The 12008-nt window shown below is 42.7% G+C and overlaps 1 protein-coding gene across 1 annotated transcript; it reads right to left on the bottom strand.

Moving 5' to 3' along the window:
* Positions 1-428: 428 nt before the first annotated feature.
* LOC140188344 (elongation factor 2) lies at positions 429-9838 on the bottom strand. The gene is made up of 15 exons (XM_072244511.1): positions 9736-9838; positions 8583-8797; positions 7868-8049; positions 6875-7086; positions 5419-5597; positions 4960-5065; positions 4593-4706; positions 4248-4386; positions 3068-3263; positions 2536-2794; positions 2350-2457; positions 1913-2266; positions 1594-1776; positions 1143-1275; positions 429-802 (listed from the first exon to the last, which is right to left on the bottom strand). The coding sequence occupies exons 1-15, from the start codon at positions 9736-9738 to the stop codon at positions 609-611; spliced, it is 2577 nt and encodes an 858-aa protein (XP_072100612.1). The 5' UTR covers positions 9739-9838; the 3' UTR covers positions 429-608.
* Between the last annotated feature and the right edge of the window lie 2170 nt (positions 9839-12008).

Consider the following 12008-nt stretch of genomic DNA (forward strand, 5'->3'; position numbering starts at 1 on the left):
ACAGATAGGAAAGTTAGGCAAAGCTGACTCGCAAGTACATCACTGCAATTGTAGCAAAGTTTATTGTTTACATACCACCAATACAATCTATTGCATTTTCATCTTCACAATATTAATAACAGTCAAACTCACTTCTAAGGCGCCATACACATTGGCCCCAGTCTCAGTTGGTGAGAATGACTTTCAATGAAGTCCACTGCTGTACAAACTTGCTGTGCATACCATACTGGCCTAGTGTTTCGTGGTCAGGATGTAGACCCTGAATTGGAATACCCCAACTCAAAGCACTGAGCTTAATATTCAAGCACTGGATAAATATTAGAACAGGTAACAAGTTGTTACCACATGAAATGAAAAGTAATGAATGCATATATAGCTAGCATGGCACAGGATGATTTCTGACAGCAATGCAATGAAAAACCCAGATATGAGGTAAACATTCTTTTAATTTATCGGTATTATGTCCATTTTCTGTTTAAAGTGAATCTCATTGCAAAGGTACAATACAATACACCACCATATCTAATCTGGCAATGTTAACTTCACTAATTAGTTCAAAGCCATTCAACGGTGTGTTGGTCAGATTTCCAATGATGTGCAGCTGAACTTTACAATTTATCCAGGAAGTTGTCCAGAGCTGGGATGCCTTCTTTCAAACCTTTACGTTTGCGTGTTTCAGCCACAACCTGGGCTGGGCGACTGGTTGATTCAAAGGGGTCACCAGGTAGAACCTGCCAGTGGTCAAAGACACATTGTGGAAATGCCTGGCCGCCTGTATTGGATCTCAGGTCAGCAGTGAAACCTGGGCAGGAAACAAATGTCAGCTCATTTTAGATTAATTCATTATCACTTTTTAATAGCAGAAACAGGCTTAGCCAAGCCCAGTTCAATTCTTTTTTAAAAAAAATCAAACTTTTCCTTGAAAGCTTAAATTTTATGTAGCATATTAAAACAACTGCCTGTTCTTCATTAATAACAGCCCTCAATGTGAGAGAAGGGGATGGGGTCAAATTAGCCAAGAATTATAAGAAATGGGAAATTTCCAAATCCCAAAATGCAAGATGACTCCTGCTGTGCTGAAGACCATTATTTTCCACTTTCAACAAATGCTTAATGTCTGCAGGTAGACAAAATAAACTTACCAAATGATTCATTTACTGGGAGGTAGGCCTTAACAACAAACATGGGTGTGCCAGCTACATGGGATTCTTCAAAGACATGACCACGTTTTCTGTTCAGTACACCATAGATACCACCAACCACCTGCTCAGGACACTGCAATGAAAGGAATCACATGCTAAAACCACAAGTGTACAATATTTGAAAATACTAACCTAGTTAACAAATCAAACAAGGAACATGCTATTTCATTATCGTCGGATAGGGGCAGACTAAATTAACAGATTTAACCCAGTTATAGGTGTTTAGTTCTTACAGGCATCTCAAGTCACAAGGAACCTCTATAAAGCCTAGTACCAAGAGTGAATACTGTTAAGCACACTAACGTCATGAATATCAGCATCTAAATGATCACTAATGAACACATTGCACTTTTGATTCCTGCCCATCCCACAAATCAAACTGTAAACGTACCTGAATCTCAACCAGATAGACAGGTTCCATGATTCTAGGTTGGGCAGTCAGGACACAGGCATACAAACATCTCCGGGCAGTGGGGATGATCTGACCACCACCACGGTGGATAGCATCAGCATGTAGGGTTACATCATGAATATCAAATCGTACCCCACGCATGTTCTCATCACACAGAGCACCCTAGGAAGGAGCAAGATTGTTAACACCAAAACTCACATTGAAAATACCGGTTGCACAATCTGCACGAGCCTCATACTTGAGCACAGCACAATGAACAAATTCTAACAGTATTGTACCAAGTCTGAAATAAGCTCACCTCTTTGGTTGCCCACTGAAATCCAGCGACAACACTATCCTTGATTTCATTTAGATATTGGACTCCCTTAGTCACATCAACCAGGATATTTGGACCAGTGCCATCAGGTCCAAAGCACCAGATCTTGCGTGCCTCAGTGACATCCCACTCATATTTCTCAGCAAGATATCTGGCTCTCTGCTTAAGCTCTTGACGGGCAGTGACCTCACCCTTATCTATGTCTTCTGGTAGGCCCTCAGATAATGGCCGTGCCTTCATATACAGCCGGTTGTGTTTGTTGGGAGACTTGGACAAGCACATCACGTTGGATTCCTCAGTAACAGTCTCACGGTAAGAAACAACAGGATCAGATTTCTACGGCAAAAAGATACAACATTAGAGAACTCCAAATTATCAAATAAAAGATATTAATCATACTGTTAATCCACAGGCATTACCTTGATAGGAATGCAAGCATGGTCCTCTTCAAGATCTTTCAGGCAGATTTCCAAATGAAGTTCACCAGCACCAGCAATGATGTGTTCACCAGATTCTTCAATTATACACTGAACAAACAAGGAGAGGCTTAGCATATTACCTATTTATCCTCAACCAAAAAAACACAAACTATGTGAAGGACCTACCTGCACCATTGGGTCAGACTTGGCAAGACGCTTCAAGCCTTCAACCAATTTGGGCAGATCAGCTGGATTCTTGGCTTCAACTGCAACCCGTACAACAGGACTGACACTGAATTTCATCACTCTTAAGTTGTGAGCTTGATCGTAAGTGGTAATGGTACCAGTCTTCACCAGGAATTGATCAACACCAACAAGCCCCACAATGTTTCCACAAGGCACATCCTCAATAGGCTCTACATAACGACCCATCATCAGAATGGTTCTGTTTTGCAAGGGAGAATAATTAGGTAAATGTCTAATACTTGCAAAATTACTGCACATTGTGGTAGATCCATCTCCAGCCTCTAATGTTTTTGTTCTTGATTAAACTCTACCCCATTGTGTAATTCTTAATTTGGCCAATGCATGCTCCAGCTGATTGTTACATTTAATTTAATATGATATAGACTGCCCGCTGAATTCATGCCAAATTTTAAAGCTAAAAGAATTTATTTTACTACTTAAAAGCAAGAAAAAGAGAGCCCAAATCACTAACCTTTGGATTGGCTTCAGATATAGATCTTCCTTCTTGCCTGGAGTGTAGTTAGGGCCCATGATTCGGACCTTGAGACCAGTTGAGACAACACCGGAGAAGACACGGCCAAAAGCATAGAATCTGCCCTTGTCAGATGTGGGTACCATCTTGGAGATGTACATCATCAAGGGACCCTTTGCATCACAGTTCTTGATGCCTTCAAAAGAACAAAAGTTTAATCCTTCGACTCCAAAATGCCATCTGCAAAGTTGACAACTTCTGAAGTCTAAGGTTTTACAACTGAAGCTAGAGTTAAGGCAACTTATTAATGTAGCTGGCATCTTTTACAACCAGCTTCCAGAAAGTTTACATAATTGGAGACGAAACACAGAAATTAGGGCGAATGGAAAGGATTTGGGAATATCTTAAAAAGTATGGCTTGAGAGGCAAAGAATCAAGTTGAGAGATTTAGCCATCAAGGCCACAGCAGAAATCACAAAGGAGACCAGAATGAGGAACAGAAATAAAATCCAAAAGAAGACTGAGAATGTAGGCAAGGTGGAGACCAATTTAAAATTCAAGGGGAACACATTTTGGACATGAGGAACCGAATAGCCTTCAAGCCCAGTGTTCAAAGATGTGCATGAACTAGGTGGTCACTGTTCTCCAAGATCAGAGACAAGCTATTCATCAATACAGAGATTATCAGTAGTTCAAGTCTCATGAACTAGCAGCTAAATAACAATTAAGCAGTGATGCATCCCTTGATAACGCAAGTAGAAACAAAACTGCTGATATTATCTCTGATTACAGATTAGAAATAAGAATGGAACCAACAAGGTAGCTAACAGTACATCATAGGCAGCACTAATTAGTGATTATGAGAAAGGTTCATTACAAAATTTAATATGATGGGAAGTAAGACCCAATACAAAGAACTGCAAACAGACCTGCCAAGTGCATTAAAAATTAGGAAATTGAGAGGATTTACAAAGATGTTTGCAAAAGAAAAAACAAAAATTTGGGGTGCTTAGGAGAGAAAGCCAGTGGTATTGGAGAAGTTTCAGAATCAGTTGGCTTACCATTTGAACGTTTTGTTTCGTGCCCTCGTGACCTTAACACCAGCTATAGACAACTTGTTTATTCAGTTGACTTACTGGACAATTGACAAGCCTCTGACATCTTTGACAATTTTACTTACCCATGGCAGCCTCATCATCAGGAGGTCCCTCGTAGAGAAGGTCACAGCGGTACCTCTGAGCAGTGACTGGGGATGGAAGGTGAATAGTAATCATCTGCAGGAGAGCATCTCCTGCAGGCAACCAACGACGCATCACAGCCTGCACAAGACAACATAACAAATCAATGGATAAATATTTTACTAAGAGGAATCAAATCAAATGTTTTGAGTTTAAAAATACAACTAGCAGCCAGAACATGAAACATACTTCCTAAACAATGATAATAGTTAAAATGAATCTCAAACTCATAGCATGGAGTGAAGTGAGATGGAAACCAAAGTGCAATCTGTGGGAGAGCTATTCACCTTTAATAGAGGTTTCCCCTCTTTCCCTTTATCTTCATTATCCAGTTTAATATCCAGCTTCTGAATCAATTTTTCAGTCTCTTCCTTCTTGAAATTCATAATTGCATCAAAGACCTGGAAAGAAAACACCCAATGTTACTTGAAATTTATACTACTATGGTCTAAAGTGCAATGCTTGCTTCCATTCAGTGATTAATTTGATATCATTGAAATGGCTACAAATCTTATAATCAATTAGGAAACTGAGCATCAGATATGAGTTATCATCACTTAACAGTCAGGTCAAAGTGAAGAAAACGCAAACAAGTCATCACACACAGCTCAATGCGCGGTCCATTTGTTCTCATGCCCTAATTTGCAATCCTACCTTAAAGATGGGATCCAAGACTAGTTGACAGAATGTTCTGGGCAACTTCTTGCCATCAGCATTGCTGGCTGACTTGCTAAATTTACCAGCAGCAGGATCAAAATACCTGGTACAGAAATAAAGCTTGTTAATCTACAGCCAACAGTACACCTTTTCAGCTTTCAGAACTAATTCCCATACCAGAGGGGCACAATAGAGGGAAACTGCAAAATTTAGAACTCAGGACAGGTAACAAGAATGCTCCCCCCCCCCGCTATCCACAATTCTACTAATCTGACCACAGTAACCATGTACCAGTCTCTCTAAAACACCATTTTCATTAAACGGCAACACTGCATCTCAGGCTTCACTAGAGATTTCAATCAGACTTTATTATAATTTTATTTTACAAATTGAGCACCTCCAGCTGTAAATGCCTAATGTACACAAAATCCTAAATCCCAAACCACAGAAACTCACCTGTCACCCCACAATTTTTTCATCATATCTTCCACTTTCTTGGCACGCTCATCTGGAGAGAGGGCAGCCTCACCCTTGGCAGAAAATTTGGCAACATACATTTCTGCAAACTGCTTCAGAGTGAAGGCCCAGCCATGAAGTCCAGAACCAAACCCAACTGTTCCAAAAATTGGATCTACCTGGAAAATCAAAGCAATGGAAATTCAAGATTGCTTTAGTGAGATACCAGATGAGGCACAAATAGGATAGATAATCTAAACCTTTTCCTGATGGTAGGGACCTCAAAAATAAGAGGGCATTGGTCTGAGGAAGGATGTGTAAGTTTTAAAGCACCACTTTTTAAACAGTCCTACGTGGAACTATGCCACAGTATGTGGAGGAGTTAGGAGCTATCATTATATTCAATAAGCATTTAGGAAGGTAAGGATTTGAAACATGGACCCAGCACAGTCATATTATTTTAGTTAGAGATACACTGCAGAACAGTTTCTTCAAGCTGTACAACCCTAGCAACAACTGAGAGCCCTGATTCAACCCCGACCTAACCAAAAGAATTTGCAATGACCAATTAACCCACCTGTCGTCTTTGGACTGTGGGAAGAAACAGGAGAACCCACAGAAAACCCAAGCATTCCACGGGAGAACATAAAGGCTCCTTACATTTGGGACTGAACTCCAAACAGCAGCACACTAACAGCTAGATAAGCCGAGGTTGTACTAATATGCCAGGCCAAAACACCCATCTTGTGCAATACAAAACAGTGCCAAATAAACTAAGATGCAAAGACACTGCTCATGTAGACAGCCGTTCCTGCTAGAATAATACATTCATTGTGTAACCAGTTGCCACGCACAACTGTAAAAGGTACAAAGTATATACATGTGAGAAAGTTACCAGAGTGTAGAAGTTAATGTACATATTGGCCAGCTCCCAACCCAAGTCAAATGCTTTTATTTTGTCAACCAGCTTGAAAGGTACAGATGAGATTCTGTTGCAAAATCCTGTGGACAATCTTTTCAAATAACAGAAAAGAAAGTTCTAAAATAGGAAGACAGCAGAACATTGACATTGAAGGCATGAAGCAGCTAGATGTACAATCTACTGCGTTACAGCTCGAGCAAAAAGTATTCTGCAATTCAGCTGATTTTGTTCAGACACTAACAATGAGACAAAATGTGATACAGCTGAGAAGGCATTTTATTAAAGGCAATTTCAATGGGGAAAAGTCAGAACTATAAAGTCAATATTTAAAGAATAAGAATTATCTAGTCAGAATGACAGCAATCAGGAGTACTAAAATGGAAGTGAAGGCATAGTCTTTTTACCACATTTTCAAAGTGTGGAGCTAAGATAGAGCAGGACTGCAGCTGGCACTTAGTATTGCACCTAATGATTCATTGCCAGTCATATCATTACAGATAACAGCAAGAGAAAAATAGTGTAAATTATTCTTACCATGATGTTGCCCATGGGACCACCTTCATCTTCACCATAGGTGGAGATGATGACATTGACATTTTCCACAATGCGCTGGAAAGTCTGGTACAGTTCCTCCGGGACAAGCTGCAGCTCCAGCAAGGCACGGTCCATTTTGTTCATCATTAGAACAGGTTTGATACGCTCAGCAATTGCCTGGCGGAGTACAGTTTCAGTCTGCACACAAACCCCTGGGAACAAGAAACAATGCCAACTTAAATGACAGGCTCAAATTCACACAAAGTTTGAATCTAGAAATCATCTACTTTCGAGCACCTCCACTCCATCTATCACAAATGGATATTCCCAGTGGCCAATCATTTTAATTCCCATCTCCACATGGCAGTCCATGGCCGCCTCTTTTGCCATGACTAAGCCACCCAGGTTGGAGGAGCAAGGTAGCCTCTGACTTGATGGCAGGAATATTGATTTCTTTCAATAAGAATTTTCCACCCCCGTTCCATTTCATTCAAGTCCACTCTACTCTCCAACTCGATTCCTTCTTCAGATCTTTACCTTCCCTACCCACTTGGCCTCACGTATCATCTTCTAGCTAATCTGCTTCCCACCCCCCCCCCCACACCTTTATTCTGGCTTCATCCCCCTTCCTTTCCAGTCTTGAAGGGTCTCAGCCCAGAACTTCCAGTGCTTACTCATTTCCACAGACTCTGCCCGACCCAAGTCCCTCTAGCATTTTGTGCACCCCACCATGGATTTTCAGCATGTGTTTACAATATGGTGAGTTTGAAACTATTCCATCAAGTGACAGAACACTAAAGGCTACACGGAGCCACAACTCAAATTGAGATTTCTGAGAATTTTCAGCCACATTCATGCTGTACCCCCTGCATTTAGAAGATATATGCCCAATTCCTTGGCCACAAGATGATTTACAAATTTTACTTTTAACGGATTTCCTCTTGTGGAGGGTTGAAAACTTCAACCACACAGCTGCTCAAAGCAATAGCTTACCAGACACACAGTCCACCACAACCAGAGCACCATCAGTTACACGCAGAGCAGCTGTCACTTCAGAGGAGAAGTCAACATGTCCAGGTGAGTCAATCAAGTTGATAAGAAAGCCACTGCCATCCTTGCACTGCTTAATGAAAGCCAAGTCTTGATCTTTGAGCTCATAATATAAGGAGATAGCACTGTATAGACAAAAAGTCAAATTGTTAAGATTCTGTACTAGTGTGGGAAACTAATTTGCAAAATGACTGCAGCTTAATGGAGATAAATTAGCCTGTGGCTTGATCCACAATCCAAATCAATGGTGCAAGTCCTACTCAGGACCCTGAACTAAACTTTCAGCATGACTATTATACCGATATGTGCTTGCTACTTTATGCGTTAGATGCCTTGTGCTCTGTGTGACTGTTGGGACCGTGTTTTACACCTTGGTCCCAGACTAACACCATTTTGTTTGGCTGCATTCATGCAAGGTTGAATGACAATTAGACTTGAACTTGCTGCCGATTGCTACAAATTCTTGTAGAGTGGAACTAGCACGTACACCAGCACAAGGATTAAACATCGAAAACAATGTTTTTTCCCCCCAGACATTACAAGGTCATGACCAGATTAGGTTGATCCAGCTTTCAGAACTCTTAATACCAAAACAGAACACCGACAAAAGGCAGCAATCTCAAACGGTGACTCACTAAATAAATTCCAAATTACTCACGTAGACTTAATGGTGATACATCTTTCTTGTTCATCCTTGCGTGTGTCAGTGAATCTGGTTTCACCAGCCCGAGCAGAAGCAATGATTCCAGCCTTCGATACGAGAGAGTCAGTGAGGGTGGATTTGCCGTGGTCAACATGTGCGATCACGGACATGTTCCGGATGTTGGACTTTTTGTCCATGATCGCACGGATCTGGTCTACTGTGAAGTTCACCTGAAGGACGAGAAAATAAACATCCAGAACTGAACTAACCGCGTTACCGAGGCACAGACCAGTATACAAGATTGCTTCATACTCAAGCCAAAACCAAGGACAGTGCTGTTTCTCGCCATATGATTAAGTAATCAAAAAGCAGACAGGCTGCCAAATCAATCTCCCAAAACAGCATTTATTCTCAATACGAGCCGAAATGAGAATTTGCAATGACAGCGATGCGCCAGTGTTAATCCACAAACCGGCCACGTTACAGAAATGTCGAACGCGTCACTCCGACAGTAATAACATACCATGATTAGTCCTCGGGATTCAATCCGCATTCGAGGGCAAGCGGCAGGTTTGAACAATCCCGATCAGGTTGATAGCGTCACGGGCAATTCCCCCCCCCCCGGGGGATGACTCAGACTGGAAGCGAAGTCAAGCTAGGTGTCGCAGCCGGGGCCACGTCCTGCCGCGCCGCGCCGTGCCGAAGCAGCCGGCGGCCGCAGTGCGGGTACGGGGAGAACGGGTGGGGCCCCCCGGCATCACAAGGGGGACAAACGCCTGAGCGGAACGCGCTCCACGTGGCGGGCGGGCCGGCGCCGCCGCCGCCGCCGTTACCGACCCCAACCAACGCCGGTGGCGGCACTGCGGCTGCGCCGGAGGTCCGTCTGAGATGGGGGGGGGCGGGAGAGAGAGAAGGCAGAGAGGCCTCCCAATGACGCACAAACGCACCCAGCGGCCGACGGACCCGGCCCGACCCGCACAACCTCCGGCAGTGCGGAGAGCCGGGAACCGTCATGGCGGGCCGCCGCCTGCCCTTCTTTGTCCTGCGCCGGTGGCCCGCATCGCTGAAGAGGCTCCAGGCCAGCGTATCTGCCGACAATATGCCGGTAAAAACCCCGCAGGCAGTGCCCCGAGTCCGTCCAGTGCCGGTCGGGCGGCCGGCGACTCACCATCTTGCCGGATTGCGGTGGATTGTGCGGCAGTCAAGCTCCGGCTTCTATCCGCCTCGCTGGACGGCGGATGGAGAAAGGACCGCTGATAGCAACTTCCGGCTTTTTACCAGCCGCAACGGCGTCACGTGATCCCTCCCCCAGCGCAGTCCTCCGGCTGTAGCGCCAACTATCGGCAGGAAGGGCATGTTGTTGCCACTATCGGAATCAGAGCAAGTTTATTATCACTGATTAACTTCTACTCCTTCATAGCCCCCCACGCTCGGCTGCTGCCCCCTTCCTTTCCAGTCCCGACGAAAGGTCTCACCCCGAAATGTCGACTGTTTATTCCCTTACTGAGATTCTCTAGGACATTGTGCATTGCTCTTCCATTATTCCTGTCATTTCTTGCTTTTAGGACATGGAAATTGTTGTTTTGCAGTAGAAATACTGCACAAAGATATAACAATTATTATGAATTACAAAATATATAAATAGTTCAAAGTAAAAGAAATAATAATAGCTGTTTCTGAATTGTTGAATGTGAGTCTTCAGGCAGGAACAAGAGAAGGCATTCCCTGGATGGTGAGGGTCCTTAGTGATAGATGCTGTCTTCTTCAGTCACTGACTGTTCAAGCTGTCCTTGATGACAGGATTGGCTATGCCAGCGATGAAACTGGCTGACTTTACAACCCTCTGTGGCCTGTTACGACCCTGTTCATTGGTGCCTCAATACCAGGAATAGCCCTCCCCACCATTCGGCACATCAACAGGGAACTCTGCCACAAGAAGGCGACATCAATCATCGAAGCCCCCACCATCCAGGCCATACTCTCCTCTTGCTCCTGTCATTGGAAAGGAAGTACAGGAGCCTTAGGGTTGCGCACTACCAAGTTCAGGAACAGTTATTACCCTTCAACCATCAGGCTTCTGAACTGGTGTGGAGACCTTCATTTACCCCAACACTGAACTGATTTCACAACCTATGGACTCTACAACTCAACTTCTCTGTATTATTTACCTATCTGTCAATCAATTTGTTTATTTATTTATCTAAATATTTTATACTTTATACTTTATAGTCACGACACAATTGATGCTAGAACGTACAATCATCATAGCGATATTTGGTTCTGCAATTCCCGCTCCCTGGATTACAAATCGATAGTAAATATTAAAAATTTAAATTATAAATCATAAATAGAAAAGTTAGAAAAATGGAAAGTAAGGTAGTACGACAAAACCGAGATGCAGGTCCGGATATTTGGAGGGTACAGCCTAAATATTTATTTAGGATTTGCTGTTTGTCTTTTGCACATTGGTTGTTTTGTCAGTCTTTGTGTGCAGTTTTTCATTAATTCTATTGTATTTCTTTGTTCTACCATGAATGTCCACACCAAAATGAATCTCAGGGTAGTGTGACTCTGGTAACATACAAACGTCGATAATAAACTTGCTTTGAATTTTTGAAGTATAATTGTTTAACATGATATTTTAATACGGACTTTCAACACATGCTTCATTCAGCACCTCATGGAAATACTGGTAGTGTCTGATGAAAATCTCCAGGTAGCAGCAAAGTAACATCACCCTTTAATTTATTATTGTGTGTAAGAACTTTAAACTAATCAGCCATTGTACATTGATCCCAGACAACAGATCTACAATCTTTTAGAATTTTTCCCGTTGCAATTCCCCGATCAATGTTACATCTTGGAGTCTGTATACAGTTTATGACAAATTTAAAGGGAGTTTAAATGACAAATTTTTAGTTTTACCCTCTGTCAAATACATTGAAGCAATGATGCATGAAGCCATGGCTAGTGTCATTATGCTTTGTGTTCAAACTTAGCTAAAAGTAGATTAATAAGGAAAGTTTATCCCTTTTCATCTGGGAAGATGATTCCTTGATCGTTATCAGCTTCTGTAATAGTACCTGGGTGACAGGGTGGAGATGTGTCTCTACCAAATGAGACATAAGGCACTCCTTCCCTCCGCTGGCCTACAGGTCACCCTTGGGCAAGGTGTAGCACCTGCTTAGCCCCCCAATCAGTGCCACGTGAAACTATGGAAGCAGCTGGTGGATGGTCATATGAGCAGCTGGTGCATAGCACAAGTCCTGCTTATGCAACCACTGATACCAGGCAGCATATCTCTGAAGAGTATTGATAATGACTGGGGTCAATTATCTTGTAAGGATGTTGCCCAGAAGGCAGCAATGGCTAATCACCTCCGTAGAAAATTTGCCAAGAACGATCATGGTCATGAGACTGTTATTACTCACGTCATACAAC

The sequence above is a fragment of the Mobula birostris genome, chromosome 26 (genome assembly GCF_030028105.1).
Source record: "Mobula birostris isolate sMobBir1 chromosome 26, sMobBir1.hap1, whole genome shotgun sequence".
In the NCBI taxonomy this organism is placed as follows: Eukaryota; Metazoa; Chordata; class Chondrichthyes; order Myliobatiformes; family Myliobatidae; genus Mobula; species Mobula birostris.

Bases quoted from the DNA above. Each gene is read 5' to 3' on its own strand.
- LOC140188344 (XM_072244511.1), bottom strand. The intron at 8,050-8,582 runs GTGAGTAATTTG...TTGTCTATACAG, and splicing joins TGTATCACCATTAAGTCTAC to TGCTATCTCCTTATATTATG. The intron at 5,066-5,418 runs GTGAGTTTCTGT...TTTCTGTACCAG, and splicing joins AAAAAATTGTGGGGTGACAG to GTATTTTGATCCTGCTGCTG.